Consider the following 22,519-nt stretch of genomic DNA (forward strand, 5'->3'; position numbering starts at 1 on the left):
AAGTTACAGCTTTCTCAAGCTCACATGTGAACCAAAGGAGCTGTAGGAGAAGAGGCGGTTTAAGAGAGGTTATTGCCCATGAGCAGGCACCATGCAGGCCTGCTTCTTGGGAACATGGCGCCCATGCCATGTTCCCAGAGACTTCTCCAATGCACAAGCGCAAATCACTGATAAAATGTCCGCAGCAACATTTTTTCCCTGTGATTTTTGTTGTTCTGTAGCACCTGCTGTCGTGGGACCCCAGAGGGGAAAGTGTAACTATAGGTGCTGAGTGGGCCACTCCTGCACCAATTACAGATACACCAATATGAAGGAAATCTGCAGACATGTTCCTCAAACACAAGCCTCCTACAGGCCAGTTCTAAAAAGAAAAACATTTCACTGCTTTGTGTATTTCTGAGGCTGGCAAAATCATTCTTCTGGATAAATTACAGAGATGTTAAACACGGTCTTTGAGTAATGGGCAAATCAGGCCCGAAGAGCTTTGAGACTGGCCACTCACTGTAACCTGTCACTGGCCACTCACAAAGTACACACGACTGAACAAACTATAGTCTACACATAAGTTTGGCAGCAAAGGAACGTTCTGTAAATTTTTCATTGTACTCACATTTCCCTTCATACAAATTCCTATTTCAGGGGGTATCCTATTAGTAGTGTCAATTTACTGCTATTAATAGGTTTGCTGGGGGCTATCCAATTAGCCCCGATAACCGGCACTTATTGGGGATTATGCTTCGTGTGCCTCAGGCACCCCAAGCATAATCAGCGATAAGCAGTCCTCGGAGTTGTGATAACACGAGATTGGGAACTTATCCCGGATCCCATGTGTTATCGCCCGATAGCAGCTCCTTTTTTAGTTGGTAAAAACAACCTATAATTGGAAAGCCCAACAATAACCATTGGTAAAAAATCCCACTATCAGGCTGTTTTTGTCAGCCAAAAAATGATTAAATGATTGCAACTAAATATACAATTATATTACAATACGCACCCTTTATACAGTATGTTCAAATGATTACTAGTTTGTTTGGCACCCTGACTGTTTTTGTCATATTTCATATTTGCTTTGACTGATATGGGAAAATCTTGACATCTTGTGTCCACTAGTTAAAGAACTAAGGGGCAGATGTATTAACCTGGAGAAGGCATAAGGAAGTGATAAACCAGTGATATGTGCAAGGTAATAAAGGCACCAGCCAATCAGCTCCTACGTGTTAATTTACATATGGGAGCTGATTGGCTGGTGCCTTTATCACCTTGCACATATCACTGATTTATCACTTCCTTATGCCTTCTCTAGGTTAATACATCTACCCCTAAGTTTGCCTCTGTTATTGAACAAAATACCATGAGGTGGGCACACAAGGCTAGTGCCATGAAACCGCTACGAATGATGACAGTTCACTGGTCATTTATAGCATACCACTAAGTACAGCCACCCAGTAAGAGAGGATTGTTCATGTACTGTAGTGGGCACCACATACATTATAGAAAGCTAACCGTCAGGTAAATGTATTATAGTGGCGCGCATCGCGCTGCTATAACACTTCCTGCTTCGCCGTATTACCGAGGTGAAGCAGGAAGGGACATCGACATGATGTATTAACATCTTGTCTGCCAAAGTGGGGGACCGCGCGCACTCCCGAAAAAGGGGTGTGGCCAAAGACAAGGGGCGTGGCTTCACGGGAGGACCCGCGATCGCGAGCCACGCCCCGTTTTAGTCACTGAGGGCTGTGAGCCGCTGGCATGCCCCCTCTCCCTCTGAATCCAGTGAATAGACGCTGTGCGTCTATTCACCGCTGCCCTGCAGCTCTATCCCTGCTGTGGTGTACGGGCATCGCCACCTGCAGCTGTCGAAAATCGACAGCTGCAGGTGTCAGAACGGTCAGCACTGCTGACCATTCATACATTGCCCTCCCATACCGGCCTGCTATCTTTTAGCGCTCCTGTCACTTTGCACTCTTTGCAGCCATCATATAATGTGCGCTGATACCGCTTCTCCTCCATAGTGCCCGTTCTTACATTTACCCCCTAATGACAAATATGTTATCTTTATATGCTTTTACCAGGTTAAAAATATTATTGCAGTTGGCAAAAGTATGTACAGTATATAGAAATTATGAAATATTTTTTCCATTACCTCTCCATTCACAAGGATGTCAATACGAATACCAAACACCTTGTATAATGTCCTTTTCTTTTTTCCATCCTCTTTGTAATATCTTGCATATCTTTGAATTGTAAATTTTTTGTAGAGAGATTAGTAAACCCTTTAAAGTAAATGACAAACATTTTTTGCAACATAATATTCCCACAGCGTGTATATGTAAATGTTGTATCATATATTGGGGATCAGTACTAAATGCCGCCGGACGGAATCCCGGCGGTCAAAATACCGACGCCGGAATCCCGCCAGGGGTGGCGAGCGGAGCGCAGCCCCTTGCGGGCTCGCTTCGCTCGCCACGCTGCGGGCACGGTGCCTCGCTACGCTCGGCACACTATTATATTCTCCCTCTATGGGTGTCGTGGACACCCACGGAGGGAGAATATGTCGGGATTGTGGCGGTCGGGATTGTGGCGGTCGGGATTCCGGCGTCGGTATTTCGACCGCCGGGATTCCGGCCAGCGGCATCTTGACCGCATCCCATATATTGCTCTAAGTTACTGTTATCATGTTTCTTTATGGGGTGTTTGTATATACATCTTTTTATTGGTAGAATTTTAAACTAAAACCAAGTCAACTTTTGTGCCCATGGAGCTGATTCTGAGTTGGGCGCAAAGCATAAGAGCAAGTAACTGTGCACATTGGTAAAACTATGCTGCACTGCAGGTGGGGGCAGAATTAAAATGTCCAAACTCAAATTTAAACTGCAGTGTAAAATGAAGCTTTCCACTAATTGTGGCCTACATGTAAAAGTAGCCCGTATTTACCCTGCATGAAAAAATATATAAAAAATATATATACAAGTTGAGTATTCCATATCCAAATACTCCGAAATATGGAATATTCCGAAATACGGAATTTTTTGAGTAACATAGTAACATAGTATTTGAGGTTGAATAGAGGCAAATTGCCCATCGTGTTCAACCTCTTTTAAGTTGTGATGATTCTACATACTTGCTAAATAATGTTTTATGACTAGTTAGCTACTATAACTCAAGTTACCCCCGGATTAACCACGTTGATATTTTAAGTATTATAACCTTGGATAGCTTTTTCATTCAGAAATGTATCCATTCCTTTTTTAAGTCCAATTACAGAGTCCGCCATTACCACCTTCCCTGGCAGGGAATTCCACATCCTGATTGCCGTAACAGTGAAGAACCCTTTCCTCCGTTACGTTCGGAACTTTCTCTCCTCCAGTCGCAGCGAGTGCCCACGTGTCCTAAACTGTGTTCTTTTAATAAATAATTCCTCTGATAACTCTTTGTGATGTCCCTTTACATATTTGAAGATATTAATAATATCTCCTCTTAGGCGCCTCTTTTCTAGTATATACATATTCAGCCTAGTAAGTCTTTCCTTATAGTCCAGTCCTTCTAGGCCTTTAATCAATTTAGTAGCTCGCCTTTGAACACTTTCGAGTTCACTGATGTCTTTTTTATACAATGGTGCCCAAAAACTGAAAACAATATTCCAGGTGCGGACGTACCAATGCCTTATACAGCGGCATGATTACATCCGAGTCCCTTGTCTCAATTCCCCTTTTTATGCACGCTAGCACCTTACTTGCCTTCTTTACTGCGTTTTGACATTGTGTACGGTTATTAAGCCTAATATCAATGAATACCCCAAAATCTTTTTCCAACTCTGTTTCCCCTAGGCGTTCCCCATTTAAAATGTAGGATGCAAGTTTGTTTTTAGTCCCAAAATGCATAACCTTGCATTTGTCTGTATTGAACCTCATTTTCCATTTAGACGCCCAGAGTTCAAGTTTAGATAGATCATTCTGCAAGGACTCCACATCCAATTCTGAATTAATTACATTACACAGTTTAGTATCATCTGCAAAGATTGACACTGTGCTTTCCAGGCCTATTTCTAGGTAATTGATAAATATGTTGAACAGTAGTGGTCCGAGTACGGACCCTTGTGGACCAGGTTGAGGACTTCCCGTTGACCACTACACGCTGTACCCTGCTATCCAACCAGCTGCTTATCCATGTGCAAATAGTTTTTCCTAGGCCAATCTCCTTTAATTTGATCATCAGTCTCCTGTGAGGAACTGTATCGAAGGCTTTTGCAAAATCTAGGAAGACCACATCCACTGCTTTTCCTTGATCAAGATTATTGCTCACTTCATCGTAGAAGCTAATTAAGTTAGTCTGACATGACCTGTCCCTCACAAACCCATGCTGGTTCTTGCTAATAATCCTAGCGGACTTTAGATACTCCTGTATGACGTCCCTTAGAATTCCTTCCAATATTTTCCCCACTATAGATGTTAAACTAACTGGTCTGTAGTTTCCCGGAAGATTTTTGGATCCCTTTTTAAATAATGGAACTACCTCAGCTATATGCAATCCTTCAGTACCATGCCTGATCTAATTGAACTATTGAAAATCAAGTACAGGGGTTGTGTTAGTTGTGAACTAAGCTCCATAAGAACCCTCGGGTGAAGTCCATCAGGACCAGGTGATTTATTAATCTTAATTTTGGTTAGTCTCTCCCGGACTACTTCTTCGCTTAAACAAGTACCTAACCATGAATCATTACTGTCACAATTGTTATGCTCTATTCCCACCATCAGTTCTTCACTGGTGAATACTGATGAAAAGAATTTGTTCAGTATTTCCACTTTTATTTCGTCATCATTTATCAATTCTCCTAATTCAGCTTTTAATGGACCTATATTCTCCTTTTTTAACCTTTTACCGTTTATGTATTTAAAAAACTTTTTAGGATTGGTTTTACTCTCTATGGCGATTTGCTTTTCATTTTCCATTTTAGCTGCTCTTATTGCTTTTTTGCATTTCTTATTACACTCCTTGTAATACTTGAAAGACTCCTCCTTTCCATAAGATTTAAATGCTTTGAAAGCCCTTTTTTTTAAATCTATTTCTGCTTTAACCTTCTTGTTAAGCCACATTGGTTTGAGTTTAATACTCCTGCGTTTACTGCCCATGGGAATAAAGTTATGAATATTGCTATCCAGCAACCCTTTTAAAACATCCCACATTTCCAAAGTGTTCTTGTTATTAAACAGAACCTCCCACTCTATGTCGTAAAGTGCACATCTAAGCATACTGAAATTAGCCTTCTTAAAGCTAAAAGTTTTGGTGAAACCCCTGTAGCTATGTTTCCTGAAACTGATGTCGAATGTGATCATATAGCGATCACTGTTACCTAAAGTCTCCCCAACTTTAGTGTTTGATATAATGTCCACATTATTAGTAATTACTAGATCCAGGGTTGTTTTACCCCTAGTTGGGGCCTCGACTAACTGAGACAAGTAGTGATCCCTAAACATATTTAAGAACCTGGTGTCCCTCGCTTTAGCACATGAATCGCTCCTCCAGTTTTATCCGGGTAATTAAAATCCCCAATCACAAGGATGTCCACCAATCCCGCAGCCGTTTTGATTTGCTGCAATAGTTGTTCTTCCTCATGTATGCTAATATCCGGCTGTTTGTAGCACGTGCCTATGACTAGTTTTTTTGCATCAATTCCCCCACTTGAGATTTCTACCCATAGTGACTCCACATTATCGCCAGTCTCCTCATAGATAACCTCCTTTAGGTATGTTTTAAGTGATGGTTTAACATAAAGACATACACCTCCTCCTCTTTTGTTAGCCCTGTCCCTCCTAAAAAGAGAATACCCCTCCAAGTTAGCAACCCAGTCGTGAGAGTCGTCCCACCATGTTTCCGTAATACCTATAATGTCATACTCAGCCTTTGAGTGAGAGTGAGATAGTGAAACCTTTGTTTTCTGATGGCTCAATGTACACCAACTTTGTTTAATACACAAAGTTATTAAAAATACTGTATTAAATGACCTTCAGGCTGTGTGTATAAGGTGTATATGAAACATAAATTAATTCTGTGCTTAGACTTAGGTCCCATCGCCATGATGTCTCATTATGGTATGCAATTATTCCAAAATGCGGAAAAATCCGATATCCAAAATACTTCTGGTCCCGAACATTTTGGATAAGGGATACTCAACCTGTATTTGTATTCCTTAATTGTAACATGGTTTGTGCTAGAGCAAAGTTACTTGCCATTTTTCTTTACTCCAACTCAGAATCAGCCCCAGCATGTACTGTACGTAGGTGCACATAAAGGTTTTCACCGCCTATAGGGGGTGATTCAGACCTGATCGTAGATGTGCTAAATTTAGCACATTTATGATCAGTCACACTGACATGCGTGGGGACGCCCACCCAGCACAGGGCTAGTCTGCCCCGCATGTCAGGCCAGACGCCCCCCCCCCCCGCACAAGTACAAAAGCATTGCACAGCGGCAATGCTTTTGTACTGGGAGAGTAGCTCCCAGCCAGCGCAGCTCCTGCGTGCTGGCCGGGAGCTACTCGTCAGAGCCCGGGTAGCAGCGGCTGCGTGTGACGTCACGCAGCCACCGCGGCCCACCCCCCCCAAGGTCCGGGCACGCCTGCGTTGTCTGGAGGACCACGCCCACTAAACGGCAGCTAAACGCTGCCGGCCCGCCCCCTCCCACCCAGCGACCGCCTTTGCTTGTCAATCAGGCAGAGGCGATCGCAGGGCCAAGACAGCCGTCGGCTGGCTGCCATGCGCCGGCGCACTGCAGCACCGGCGCATGCGCAGTTCAGAATTCAGGCCTGATCGCTGCAGTGCAAACACGCACAGCACAGATCAGGTCTGAATTAGCCCCATAGTTCATTCATTTTTAAAGTCGATGAAAGATTGACAGTGTGGGATGTACAGTAATATGTTTTTACGTCACCAAGCATTAGGGTAAAGAGCTGCATATGTATGGATGGGCATCAATAATTCCCTTCTGTATTAGAGGTCTATTTTCATAAGGATCCCTTTATGCCGGGTGCTCTTCTGTTTGCCGGCGGTCGGGCTCCCGGCGCTCAGTATACCGGCGCCGGGAGCCCGACAGCCGGCATACCGACACTTATTTTCCCTCGTGGGGGTCCACGACCCCCATAGAGGGAGAATAAAATAGTGTGGCGCGCGTAGCGCGCCACCGTGCCCGTAGCGTGGCGAGCGCAGCGAGCCCGCAAGGGGCTCATTTGCGCTCGCCAAGCTGTCGGTAAGCCGGCGGTCGGGCTCCCGGCGCCGGGATGCTGGTCGCCGGGAGCCCGACCGCCGGCCAGCCGTAGTGAACCCCTTTATGCCACATGTTGTTTTTTTATCAGGACTATTCTTAGCACAAAAATACATACAAGAAAATTCTGTAGCCGTAGCAATTGTTCCGCAGATATAACACATATAAATATAATCTATATATAATCACTGCGGAACCAAGCTATCTCACTAAGAAGGTTGGGCTTAAAATGGTGCCATATTTTCACTTCAAAGGGGAGATCATTTTTTGGCAGTTTGTAAGCTGTTTGTAAAAAGCAAAACCTCACATAAAAGCATTATTTCAAAGCGCCAGCTCTGAAACCGCCACCCAATTTGTTGCACATGTACAAAATACCAATTATGCAATGTATCTAGCTGCAGTTTGAAAGCAACGCATTGAGGGGCAGATTTATTAAGCCCGGTGAAGTGACAAAGTGGAAGGTGATAACGCACCAGCCAGTCAGCTCCTAACTGTCATTTTTCAAACCCAGCCTGTAACATAGAAGTTAGGAGCTGATTGGCTGGTGCGTTATCACCTTCCACTTATCACTTCACCAGGCTTAATAAATCTGCCCCTGAGCCACCAGAGAAAAAAAAGGTTTTATTAGAAGTACTTCTTATGGGTGAGATTGTTGAAACAGTGGGGCAGATGTATTAACCTGGAGAAGGAATAAGGAAATGATAAGCCAGTGATAAGTGCAAGCTGATAAACGCAGCAGCCAGTCAGCTCCTAGCTGTCAATCTGCATATTGGAGCTGATTGGCTGGTGTGTTTATCACCTTGCACTTATCACTGGTGCTGTCTGAGCTATGCTACTATTAAGAACAAAAAAAAAAAAAGATTAAGATCAGTTTTTATTGGGGATAAATATAAAGTTATTAGTCATGGCTAGCAGTAATTTATTTACCATGCATCCAATATTAATTATTATTTTAATAAGAAGACATATTTTATACTGGTGGCAATACAAATATATTATTTTATACTGGAAGCAATGAAAATGTATTTGTGTCAGGAGTAATGGGCCCTACACATTAGGTGATACCAGTGAAAGATATGAACGATCTCTTTCATTAATGAACGAGATATCGTTCATATCTGTCAGTGTGTAGGTACCAGCTATGAACGATGTGCGGCTCCGTGCTCGTTCATCATTGGTGCCGGCTCGTTAAAACATGCAGGCCAATATGGACAATCTCGTACATATTAGCTTGCACTGCTATGGGGCCGGGTGATGAGGGGAGTGAAGAAACTTAATTCCCCCCATCACTCCGCCTCCCGCCACCGAGTCGCACGTCGGCCGTATCGGCTGTTGGGCACCTCGGTGGCACATCGCCTAATGTGTAGGGCCTGTAACACCTATTATTTTGTGATCGTGAGCACTATTTATAGTGCATCCTTGTAGTATTAATACAGGTTGAGTCTCCCTTATCCAAAATGCTTGGGACCAGAGGTATTTTGGATATGGGATTTTTCCGTATTTTGGAATAATTGCATACCATAATGAGATATCATGGTGATGGGACCTAAATCTAAGCACAGAATGCATTTATGTTACATATACACCTTATACACACAGCCTGAAGGTAATTTTAGCCAATATTTTTTATAACTTTGTGCATTAAACAAAGTGTGTCTACATTTACACAATTCATTTATGTTTCATATACACCTTATACACACAGCCTGAAGGTCATTTAATACAATATTTTTAATAACTTTGTGTATTAAACAAAGTTTGTGTACATTGAGCCATCAAAAAACAAAGGTTTCACTATCTCACTCTCCCTCAAAAAAGTCTGTATTTCGGAATATTCCGTATTTCGGAATATTTGGATATGGGATACTCAACCTGTAGTGTATTCATGCACAGAGACACAGGTGCATGCTGGCACTTGTAATTCTACAGCTGTGCACTATAAATGTTTACAACATGCTGTATTAAGGGAAAAGCTGAACCAATCGAACTGTTCCTTGCTACAGACTAGCAGCACAGATTAGGGGGTATATTTATTATCTGTCAGTTTGTCAAATGGATTAAAAGGGGCAACAGAAATGAATACTAAAACCAGGCCTTTTTAAAATTATTGGTCAAAGTTTCCGATAATCAATATCATTAAGTGATTTCATTGTTTATTACAAATCATACTTATCTACTTTTCCAGAATATCCTGGGTAGTCCTCATGACAAAAGTTGTCCAGCCTCCTGGATGCCACCCACTTCCTCACTGAAGTGGGTAGTCTGGGGACTGGAGGACATGATTCCTGGCCACTAATGGGTGCAGTGTGTATGGTGCACACGGGTTCCTGGGTCAAGAGGGGGCCCACACCGCACCCATTTCGTCCATACTTACCTTCTGGTGTCCATCGGCGTCTCCGTGTGTGGGCCCCCTCCTCCTCCGTAGCCGGCAGCGCAGTTAATGCTCTGAGCACTAGAGAGACTCTGGCACTGTGCCAGGGTCTAAAGTCTAAAGCGCTTGTGCAGGTCTCTGGAAAAATGTCCGCCACGCCATTTTCCCGACACCTGCACAAGCGCTGTTGTCTCTGGCACTGTGTCAGAGTCTCTCTAGTACTCAGAGCATTAACTGCGCTGCCAGCTACGGAGGAGAAGTGGGCCCACACACGGAGACTGCACAAGGGTCCCCTCCTCCGTAGATATGCCCCTGTTCCTGGCAGAGTCACTATAGTGCTATTCCTGAAACCACACCATAACATCTCAGAGGGTAGGTAGGTAAGTATGGTAGACATTTTAGAACTCACGCATGACCCCAATTTTTCATTGTTATATGTTTAGCATAGAGATGAGCAGATTTGGATGTAACGCCAGAGTTAACGCCAGAATTTGGCTGTCACAACTGAGGGCCTGAGCTGACGGGAGGCAGCCTCAGTTGTAGGGGCTGAGATGTACCGGAACCTGGGAGGTTGTATCAGACCCCTGGACATGTAAGTAACATGAATAATAACTGCCCGAAGGCGTGACCACGACAACTTGGATAAAAGTGAATGATGTTTATTATGACAACTCCGCAACACAGCAGCAGTAAAAGAAAACGTAAAAGTCAGCAAAGAATAAATACAGTTCCTGGGTACTACAGGATGGCAGGAGCCACAGGGCACTGGTAGTGTGAGATAGTTCTTATGATCTTCTAGATGGAAAGTCCTTACCAGGCCCGACTGTAGCAATGGAGATAACCCAGGATTGTGCCAGCTGGTGTTCCAGGGAAAGCTGGGTTGCTGAAGATAAAACAGCTGCTGTGGATACTGGCTGGAACCAGACTGTTGTTAGCACGGAGTGGATACTGGCTGGAACCAGTTAAATAATAAATGAACTTGGGAGCGATGAAATATGAACTGAAATGTAGAACTTGAGAGCGGAGAAATAATAATACCGGTGGAGAGTGGTAAAGTGTAGAAAGGACACCGGCCCTTTAAGGGAAGCTGTACTCTGCTGGAAGCTGAGCTGGAAGCAGGTAATGTTGTAGCTGGAAACAGATGAATCCACAATGGATTGGAGAGTCAGGCTACACCGCAGGTGGAATGCTGGTGCGGGTCTCTATGGTGGAAGTCTTGAGACAGGAGCTGGAACCTGGAAGACAATCACAGGAGAGAGACAAACAGGAACTAGGTTTGACAACCAAAGCACTGACGCCTTCCTTGCTCAGGCACAGTGTATTTATACCTGCAGCAAGGAAGGGATTGGCTAGGCAATTATGCAGATTATCAATACTGAGAACAGATTGGTGGAAATGATCAGCTGACAGAATCCAAGATGGCTGCGCCCATGCAGACACTTGGAGGGAAGTTTGGTTTGTAATCCATGTGGTAATGAAAACAGTAATGGCGGCGCCGGCCACCGGAGACAGGAGGCGCCAGGCTGACAGATGCACATCCAACCACGCGGACACAGCGGAGGCCGCGGCTGACGTAATCGCCACTCAGACACTCTGCATGCAGAAGTTCAGGGACGGCGGCGGAGGCCGCGGGAGACGCCATGCCAGGTGTAATATGGCGTTTACTGTGACAGCGTCCCAGAGTGACAGGAGAGGATACAGGAATGTACACATCAGGATAACAGATGGGATCCGGTCCTGGAGCGCTGAGCCAGCCTTAGGAGGCATCTGATGGGTAAGAAATGGCGTCCAGATACCCGGATCGTGACAGCACCCCCCCCTTTAGGAGTGGCCCCAGGACACTTCTTTGGCTTTTGAGGAAACTTGGAATGGAATCTCCGGACCAAGGCAGGAGCATGGACATCAGAAGCATTGGTCCATGAACGTTCCTCAGGACCATAACCCTTCCAGTCAATAAGATATTGTAGTTGACCGTAACGGTGACGTGAGTCCAGGATCTTGGCCACTTCATACTCAACGCCTCGTTGAGTTTGGACTTTCGGAGTTGGAGGAAGTGAGGAATGAAACCGATTCAAGATCAGCGGTTTCAACAGGGAAACATGGAATGTCCTGGGTATTTTTAAGAAGGGAGGCAACTGGAGTCTGTAAGCAACAGGATTGATGACTTGTTCAATCTTGAAAGGACCGATATAGCGAGGTGCAAACTTCATACTGGGAACTCTTAACCTCAAATTCTTCGTGGATAACCATACCCACCTTGAGAGCAGGAACTGCTCGACGCTTCTTATCCGCAAACTTCTTGTACCTGAACGATGCCTTGAGCAGAGCTGATCGTACGCTCTTCCAGATATTGGCAAACTGATGCAAGGTGATATCCACTGCGGGAACAGAAGTTGCTGGAAGCGGTTGGAACTCAGGGACTTTAGGGTGGAATCCAAAGTTAGTGAAGAATGGTGTTGAAGCAGATGAAGAATGATACTGGTTGTTATGACAGAACTCGGCCCAGGGAAGTAATTGAACCCAGTCATCTTGAGAGGAGGACACATAGATGCGGAGGAAGGCCTCCAAGTCCTGATTCACTCTCTCGGTTTGACCATTGGTCTGAGGATGGTAAGCCGTGGAAAACTTTAGCTTGACTTGGAGGACTTGACATAAACTTCGCCAGAATTTGGCTGTGAATTGAACTCCTCGATCTGAGATAATTTCTTCAGGAAGACCGTGGAGTCGGAAGATCTCTTGTATGAATACTTGAGCCAACTTGGAAGCTGACGGAAGACCGGTGAGAGGAATGAAGTGTGCCATCTTGGTGAACCGGTCAACTACCACCCAGATGGTATTGAACTTGTTGCACATGGGTAAGTCTGTAATGAAATCCATCGACAAGTGGGTCCATGGTCGACGGGGAACGGATAGTGGAACCAGTTGCCCCGCAGGCGACTGGCGGGATACTTTATGTTGGGCACACTTTGGGCAAGATGCAATAAACTCCAAGACGTCCTTTTTCAGAGTTGGCCACCAATAGGACCTAGAGATAAACTCCAGGGTTTTTTGGATACCTGTATGTCCGGCAAAACGGGAAGCATGGGCCCAATGCATGAGCTTCTTCCTTAGCATCGGCTTCACAAAACTTTTCCCTGATGGGGGCGTAGAGTCCATCCCTACCGTGGAGAATGCCAACGGATTTATAATAGGATGCTTGTCTGAAGACTCTGACTCATTTTCTTGCTCCCATGAGCGGGAAAGGGCATCGGCCTTGCGATTCTGAGAGCCCGGACAGAACTGGAGTTTAAAGTCGAACCTGGAAAAGAAAAGTGCCCATCTGGCCTGACGAGGGTTGAGACATTGTGCGCCCTTCAGGTATAAAAGGTTCTTGTGGTCTGTAAGTATGGTGATTGAATGAGAAGCTCCCTCCAACAGATACCTCCACTCTTCTAGAGCGAGCTTGATGGCTAGCAACTCCTGGTCGCCAATGGCATAGTTGCGCTCAGCTGGGGAGAACTTCCGGGAGAAGAAACTGCAAGGGTGTAAATGGCCATCTTTAGCCCTCTGAGATAACACTGCTCCTACTCCAACGGAGGAGGCATCCACCTCTAAGATGAAAGGAGAGTCGATGTCAGGCTGTTTCAGAACAGGCGCAGAGATGAACCTTTGTTTTAAAAGATGAAATGCTTGCATGGCTTCTTCAGACCACTTGGACGGGTTAGCACCCTTCTTAGTGAAAGCAGTAATAGGCGCCACAATGGTGGAAAAGTCTCGTATAAACTTTCGGTAATAGTTGGCGAACCCTAAGAACCTCTGGACCCCTTTGAGGGTTAAGGGTACCGGCCAATTTTGGATTGCTTGTAGTTTCTCAGGATCCATCTCTAGTCCGGAACCGGACACAATGTACCCTAGAAACGGAATGGACTTGACTTCAAAGACGCATTTTTCTAATTTGCAATAGAGATGATTGACACGGAGACGGGACAGAACCTCTTTAACCCAAAAACGATGTTCCTCTAAATCGTTGGCAAAAATGAGGATATCGTCTAGATAGACCACGACATGACGGTATAGAATGTCTCTGAAGATCTCATTGACAAAATGCTGGAAGACAGCTGGAGCATTGCTCAATCCGAAGGGCATGACGAGGTACTCATAATGTCCGTCACGGGTGTTAAAGGCGGTCTTCCACTCGTCACCCTCACGGATCCGGATGAGATTGTATGCACCTCGCAAGTCCAGCTTTGTAAAGATGGTAGCTCCGCTAACTCTGTCAAAGAGCTCAGTAATCAGGGGTAAAGGATAACGGTTCTTGATGGTAATGTCGTTCAAACCTCTGTAGTCGATGCACGGCCGCAGACCACCATCTTTCTTTTTTACAAAAAAGAAGCCTGCGCCGGCTGGAGAAGAAGAAGGTCGAATGAACCCCTTTGCTAGGTTCTCTTTAATATATTCCTCCATAGAATGCGTCTCAGGCAGAGACAACGGATAAGTTCGGCCTCGAGGTGGAACCTTCCCTGGAACGAGATCAATCGGACAGTCCCATTCTCTATGAGGAGGAAGGATATCAGCAGAAGCTTTACTGAACACATCCGTGAAATCTTGATATGGAGGAGGTGGAACATCAGACGACCTGGGGGAGGAAGAACAGACAGGCAATACTTTAAACAAACATGTCTCAGCACAGGAGGAACCCCATGCCAGGATTTGCGTAGTCGTCCAATCAATTGTAGGATTGTGAAGACGGAGCCATGGAAGGCCCAGGACCACAGGATGTGTGGCTCTTGGAATCACTAAAAAAGAAATAAGTTCGGAATGAAGAACTCCCACTCTCAGACGAACTGGTAGAGTCCTTAAAGAAATAACTGCATCAAAAATTTTGCTGCCATCCACGGCAGTTAAAGAAATGGACGAAGGAAGTCTCTCGGTGGGTAGGGACCACCGTTTAACATAGGCTTCGGTAATAAAGTTCCCAGCTGCTCCGGAATCAAGGAGGGCAATGACGTTCCGATAACGTTGAGCAACTTGAAGCGAGACTGGGAGATTACAATCTTGAGGAGATGGAGAGGAGATCATTACTCCTAGCCGGCCCTCTCCTTGGCGAGCTAGGATTTGGAGTTTCCCGGATGTTTGGGACAGGCATTAATGGTGTGAGACGGAGCTGCACAATAGAGACAGAGAAACTCGGAGAGACGTCTTCGGCGCTCAGCAGGAGTTAAACGGGAACGGCCAAGTTGCATGGGCTCATCTTTAGATGGTGACAGTTGACGAGGAGGAGGAGCAGAAGATTTTGGAGCAGATGATCTTCCACGCTCAGTTGCTCTCTCTCTGAAACGTAAATCAACTTTCGTGCAGAGTGAGATTAGCTCATCTAACTTAGAAGGTAAGTCTCTGGTAGCTAACTCATCTTTAATACGCTCAGATAAGCCATGCCAGAATGCAGCATACAGGGCCTCGTCGTTCCATGCCAGTTCGGATGCCAGGATCTGGAACTGTATCAGATATTGTCCTACAGTACGTGACCCCTGGCGTAAACGGAGAATCTCGGATGAAGCTGAGGTTACCCGGCCTGGCTCGTCGAAGATGCGCCTGAATGTTGACACGAAGGCAGTGTAGGAAGATAGCAGGGTGTCGGACCTCTCCCATAACGGTGATGCCCAATCAAGGGCTGAGCCACTGAGAAGAGAAATAATGTAGGCAATTTTTGTACGGTCACTGGGAAAATTGCCAGGTTGTAGCTCAAACTGAATCTCACACTGGTTGAGAAATCCCCTGCAGAATCTTGGAGATCCGTCAAATTTTGCTGGCGTTGGAAGATGAAGACGTGGAGCAGAAATGGGTAAGGTGGGTGCGGTTATAGCTGGAGTCACTGTGGTTGACGCACCAGACGCGCCTGATCCACGGAGAGTTGTCTGAATCCCATCCAGCCGAGTAGAGAGATCCTGGAGACAGCGGATGATGTGGCCCTGTGCAGCCTCCTGATGTTCTAGTCGGGCTGCCAGTTCTTGCATCGGCCTGGCCGCTTGATCCTGGTCTCCGGCTGGATTCATTAGGTCAGTGCTTACTGTCACAACTGAGGGCCTGAGCTGACGGGAGGCAGCCTCAGTTGTAGGGGCTGAGATGTACCGGAACCTGGGAGGTTGTATCAGACCCCTGGACATGTAAGTAACATGAATAATAACTGCCCGAAGGCGTGACCACGACAACTTGGATAAAAGTGAATGATGTTTATTATGACAACTCCGCAACACAGCAGCAGTAAAAGAAAACGTAAAAGTCAGCAAAGAATAAATACAGTTCCTGGGTACTACAGGATGGCAGGAGCCACAGGGCACTGGTAGTGTGAGATAGTTCTTATGATCTTCTAGATGGAAAGTCCTTACCAGGCCCGACTGTAGCAATGGAGATAACCCAGGATTGTGCCAGCTGGTGTTCCAGGGAAAGCTGGGTTGCTGAAGATAAAACAGCTGCTGTGGATACTGGCTGGAACCAGACTGTTGTTAGCACGGAGTGGATACTGGCTGGAACCAGTTAAATAATAAATGAACTTGGGAGCGATGAAATATGAACTGAAATGTAGAACTTGAGAGCGGAGAAATAATAATACCGGTGGAGAGTGGTAAAGTGTAGAAAGGACACCGGCCCTTTAAGGGAAGCTGTACTCTGCTGGAAGCTGAGCTGGAAGCAGGTAATGTTGTAGCTGGAAACAGATGAATCCACAATGGATTGGAGAGTCAGGCTACACCGCAGGTGGAATGCTGGTGCGGGTCTCTATGGTGGAAGTCTTGAGACAGGAGCTGGAACCTGGAAGACAATCACAGGAGAGAGACAAACAGGAACTAGGTTTGACAACCAAAGCACTGACGCCTTCCTTGCTCAGGCACAGTGTATTTATACCTGCAGCAAGGAAGGGATTGGCTAGGCAATTATGCAGATTATCAATACTGAGAACAGATTGGTGGAAATGATCAGCTGACAGAATCCAAGATGGCTGCGCCCATGCAGACACTTGGAGGGAAGTTTGGTTTGTAATCCATGTGGTAATGAAAACAGTAATGGCGGCGCCGGCCACCGGAGACAGGAGGCGCCAGGCTGACAGATGCACATCCAACCACGCGGACACAGCGGAGGCCGCGGCTGACGTAATCGCCACTCAGACACTCTGCATGCAGAAGTTCAGGGACGGCGGCGGAGGCCGCGGGAGACGCCATGCCAGGTGTAATATGGCGTTTACTGTGACAGCGTCCCAGAGTGACAGGAGAGGATACAGGAATGTACACATCAGGATAACAGATGGGATCCGGTCCTGGAGCGCTGAGCCAGCCTTAGGAGGCATCTGATGGGTAAGAAATGGCGTCCAGATACCCGGATCGTGACATTGGCTATCCAAAACACGTGACATCCGTGAGCCAATAAGATGCCGTTTTGAGAACCGAGTAAATCTGAGTAAAACCGAGTAAATCTGAACCTGCTCATCTCTAGTTTAGCATTGCAATGTGAAATAAACTACTGGTCAAAAGTTTTAGAACACCTCCATTTTTCCAGTTTCTATAGAATTTACACATTTAAATGTCTCAATCTACTCTGAAATTAAAGTTTAGGAAAAATAAAAACACTTGGAGATAAAAATAAATAAATCCTAGCATCCTTTTGTGCAGATATAACCAGTGAACGCGCTCATGGCGATCTTACAACAATGAAGTCACATATTGATCGGGAAGCTGTTCCCAACACTGTTGCAGAAGTTCCCACAAATGTGCTCTACATTACTTGTAGTTTGTTTTGCATTCACCCTTCTGTCCAGCTTATCCCAAGCCAGCTCGATGTAATTTAAGTCTGAAGCCTGTGTTGGCATTCTATGGGTTCTACTATATTGTTCTTTTTCTCAAAGGTAGTTCTAACATAGCCTGTAGGTATTTTTTGGTCACTGTTTTGCTGTAGGATGACCCCTTGACCAACTAGGCGTAGACCAAAAGGTATTGCATGGTGCTAAAATATGCTCTGATACTGTAGCTCTTTTGCTTCAGATTGTAGGTTACTCCTTCTAAGTGCTCAGTTGGGATCTTACTAAAAAGCCTCAGACCATCCTGCTTCCTTCGTGTTTAACAGTTCCCCTCAAGGAGGTTTATTGTTAAAGCCGTTGCTTCCCCTCGTGTTTAAGTCCGAAATGTAAAAGATCTATACGTTAGAGAAATTTTCTTCTAAAAGCCTTAAAATCCTGTGTGATAAACTAAAGATTTTAATAAGCTTCTTTCAGTCTTTAGTAGTTCACTGGCGGAGCCCCATGGCCCAGGCAAGCCTCTTTTTTATTAAATCATTATTTGTTGGCTGAAAAAAACCTTTTGATTTATTTACATTAATTTTCAGTTTTTTGCTAACCTAAACTCTTCTTTTACTTTTTTCTGTAGCAGTTTACCAATCACCATTGTACCTTATCAGCTTATTCACCTGCCTTGAATTGCTTAAATTTAAATGAAAACTGGACAAATGGTGATATAGGGGGTCATTCCGAGTTGTTCACTCGTTGCCGATTTTCGCAATGGAGCGATTAAGGCAAAAATGCGCATGGTACGCAGTGCGCATGCGCTAAGTATTTTAGCACAAAACTTAGTAGATTTACTCTCAGCCGAACGAAGAATTTTCATCGTTGAAGTGATCGGAGTGTGATTGACAGGAAAGGGGTGTTTCTGGGCGGAAACTGGCCGTTTTCTGGGAGTGTGCGGAAAAACGCAGGCGTGCCAGGATAAAACGCAGGAGTGTCTGGAGAAACGGGGGAATGGCTGGCCGAACGCAGGGCGTGTTTGTGACGTCAAACCAGGAACCAAACGGGCTAAGCTGATCGCAGTGTAGGCGTAAGTCTCGAGCTACTCAGAAACTGCTAAGAATTTTCTATTCGCAATTCTGCTAATCTTTCGTTTGCAATTCTGCTAAGCTAAGATACACTCCCTGAGGGCGGCGGCCTAGCGTGTGCAATGCTGCTAAAATCTGCTAGCGAGCGAACAACTCGGAGTGACCCCCATATTGTAAAACTTTTGACTGGTAGGGTTTTATTATTTTTAAGAAGACCTTTCCAATTTACTGATATTTGCTTTTGATTCCAAAATCAGCTATATCTTCATTAAATCTGCAATTTTTTTTTATATATGTCAACTTTAGTGAAACTTCAACAACTGGCAAAACTATATATTAAATCGTATATGTCAGTAATAACTACAACAATATGTATGAATGAAGAATATACTTGAAATGCAAATAGCAATAAATCTGAATTTTCAAATACTACAAGAGTCAATATGCTCCATAAGTGATAAGTGAAGTAATTGTAGTATTCTTCTTGGGCTTTTGTAGTAATTCAGAATTTGAATGAACAAGTCATGGCTGGCATCATTTGTGCTTTTGGAATGTGCAAAATGTTCTTCTTGCAATAAAGCAGCAGCAACCCCCAGGGCCAGAGCGATAACCTATTTCAGTGTAGAGCTCTAAGATGGGTTCTTCCCCACCACAGTTATAAGGGATTTTTTTATACTGATTTTGCTCAATTTGTTTTTTTGGGGTTTTTTCTTTGCGAAAAAGACATGATTTTACGAATCGTTAATTTATTAAGGCTTCATTTGTATGGATGTCACACTTCAAATGAGACTTTGTACTCCAAATGGCAGCAATTCACCATAGGTGCAAACATTGTCCAAATAACATTGGTATAATTGGAAATCACAAATTTACTAAGATCCGTTTTTTTTTTAAATTGCTCCACTTCACGCCAAAATCACGACAAAGTCATACCTCAATGCACTAAATCAGTGCACTTGTTTTTTGAGCATGTTCACATGGATCACCACAAATCGGAAGAAAAGATGTAAGAGAAAATGCTGGTTAGTAAATGTGCGCTTTTTGTTCTGGGGATTGAGAGCGATAAGGGGCGATTTGATAAATTTGTCCAAGAACAAAATCATTAGTAAATTTCACCACTAGTCTAAATTTAGGGTCATCTTTTACGATGTATGTCATTTCTTTGTGTCATGAACCCTGCATGAAGCACTGAATGATGGGTCAGTGCTTTTAAATAATCATAATAACAGTTCCATATGATTGGACTTGGATTCTTTGTGATGCCGTATTATAGGCTTTTACATGTCTTCTCTTATTTTCAGACACAGAAGTGCACCTATCATTGCATCCACAGAATAGGAAATATTGGGTATGTACAGTGCTGTATTGTATGTTGCTGTTATATATCCACATGAGTTGACTCACATAGTGAACCCATGTACATTTTGCCTTTTTGTTTTCTCCAGAATAATTTGCAATTGTAAAATGTACGCAAGAGGATCTGGACTCTACAGACCCTACAGATCATGGCCTCTTGGGAAGTACCAAACAACTAGCTGGGAAAGGCAGGTGGAAAAGAGAGAAAATTAGAATTCATCCAAATATTCTACCACTGACTGGTAGGGTAGATCATGGAAGATTTTGTTGACAACATTTAGAAATACTGCTGGAACTTTGCAGAGGCCAAAGGGTTTAATGCAGGCATGTCCAAACTGCGGCCCTCCAGTTGTTGAGAAACTACACATCCCAGCATGCACTGACACAGTTTTAGCATTCTCTGACAGCAAAACTGTGTCAGGGCATGCTGGGATGTGTAGTTTCACAACAGCTGGAGGGCCGCAGTTTGGACATGCCTGGTTTAATGGGATATTTAGGAAACCCATCCAGGGTGTTAAGGGATGTTTTCTACTCATCACTACTACTACGGATTCTGATAAGATTGTAGGCTCCACCTCCAGCAAGATCTAACTTGGTAAATATAGTGGCTCCTTTTGTGCTGTAGAACCACTCCATAATGAGTGTTAGAGGGTATTTTATTTTATTTTTTAATATATTTATTGGCAAGCAAAAACAGTATCAACAGCACCATAATAGATACAGGTCAACATATAAAACAATATAGTTATACAGCTCCATAGTAATAAAGATACAATCATAGGAAATACAGAGGAACGATAACCTTGTTTAAGGAACAGACATATTGCATCCATGTGATAAGGAGAATAAAGTGTGGCTTATTGGCAGAAGCACATATCCCATTTATTAATAAACAACCTAAAATGGCGGGGAGCCTCTTTCTTTCGTAGCCAGGCTGTACCACGTGGTAAGGCGTACTATACCACGGATAAAGTCCTTTTCTTCAACAGACAGTTTAAGTACATAAGGCAGCCATACGTCAAAAAATTCATGAGTTCTAGATTTTAAGTCTAAAGAGCATTCAACCCACTCCATCCTGTAAACATGGGCCAATCTAGGTAACATGAGCGACAATGGGATGGAGTCAGACTGTATCCATTGGGATATAATGTTTTTTTTAAGCCACTGCTGCTGTTTTGGCTAGTAATAATCTAGTACCTTGATTGTATTTGGGAGTCATAGATGGGGTATAACAATTCCACATTGCCTATGGCATTGTAACAATGAAAGGAATATGTAAATTATTGTTCACATAGGATTGAAAAGTAATCCAAAAAGAGTGAACCACAGTACAAGACCATAGACAGTAGAGTATATCGGCATCAGGGTAGCGGCATTTAAAACAATTCGAGTTATCCGCTACTCCCATAATTAATCTAAGCTTTGGAGTATAATATGCCCTATGAAGGATCTTATATTTCATTTCTGCAAATGAAGAAGAAATCAATTGCTTACTCAAAATAATGCAAGCCTTGACAATAGTTTGCAAGGGGAGACTGGACGTAGAGTCCCTCCACTTAGCCATACCCGTAGTCATGGTAGTAAGATCCAATCTCTTTCTGACCTGTTCATATAGTAGTGAGGTAGGAAAAGAGGTACTCAAACGGCTTTGTATTATGACATCTAAAACATGAAGTTGATTTGGAAGCTGAAGATCAGTCAGCAATTTTATAACAAAACTACGAGCCTGGAAATAAGCAAATAGGGGGATCTGTACCCCGGGGAACCTCTCTTTAAGGTCGGTCAGGGTGCAAGCAGAGAAGAGACCATCATCTATAAAATGATAAGCCAAGTTAAGTCCACGGAGATGCCAAGCCTGGAAGATCGTATCTGGGCTACCCTTTTGAAAGTCCCGATTATACAGCAACGGCGAAACAATTGTGCGAGTATAAAATAACTAAGCCCAACCGCCTACGAGAGATACGCCAGGCCATACAGGGGTTATATAACAGCGGGTTGTCCTTCACCACCATGGCCAAAGAAGGTGTTGGAGTGTGTAAGATAGAAATTAAAGAGCCAACTATAAGAAAAGCCTGATCAATATCTAAGTGAACCAAATTATTAGCATTTCCCACCCAGTCCAATGCATACCTTAAATTTGATGCTATAGCATAATACTGAATGTTGGGGAGACTAATACCCCCCAGCAGTAACAGTTGCTGCAATTTCAATAACGATATCCTAGGGCGTTTACCCACCCATATGAATTTAGATAATGGCCTGTTAATAGATGCAGTATCATTTTTGTTTAAAATATAGGGCATCATTTGGACCGGGTATAAAAGCCGGGGAAAAGATATAATTTTAAATAAATGGCATCTTCCAATATAAGACAATGGTAGGTACCTCCATTTTTCAAAATCATTAAACATTTGGGTTATAAAATGTGAATATTAGATTGACTATATACTAGCTAAATCACTAGGGAACCTCAGACCTAAATATATTAAATGGTCCAGGGCCCAGCGAAACGGAAACGAGGAGCCCCAACATGACTTAGCATCAGTATGTAGCGCTAAGGCTTCCGTTTTATTAAAATTTATAAGAAAACCCGGCACTAGCTGGGAATCGGCCAGAATGCCATGTAGACTAGGAAGCGCTTGTTTTGGGTTGCTGAGATACAAAAGTAAGTCGTCTGCGAAAGCTGATGCTTTTATCTCTGTA

At 44.1% G+C, this 22,519-nt stretch overlaps 1 protein-coding gene across 2 annotated transcripts in view; it reads right to left on the reverse strand.

Moving 5' to 3' along the window:
* Window positions 1-22,519, reverse strand: part of P2RX1 (purinergic receptor P2X 1) — a 321,106-nt gene that overhangs the window by 44,424 nt on the left and 254,163 nt on the right. For both annotated transcript variants that reach the window (XM_063953695.1, XM_063953694.1), the window contains one exon: window positions 2,144-2,234. In XM_063953695.1, the coding sequence (XP_063809765.1) occupies window positions 2,144-2,234 (91 nt within the window). The remainder of the gene's footprint in view (window positions 1-2,143; window positions 2,235-22,519) is intronic.

The sequence above is a fragment of the Pseudophryne corroboree genome, chromosome 2, assembly GCF_028390025.1.
Source record: "Pseudophryne corroboree isolate aPseCor3 chromosome 2, aPseCor3.hap2, whole genome shotgun sequence".
NCBI classification, from domain to species: Eukaryota; Metazoa; Chordata; class Amphibia; order Anura; family Myobatrachidae; genus Pseudophryne; species Pseudophryne corroboree.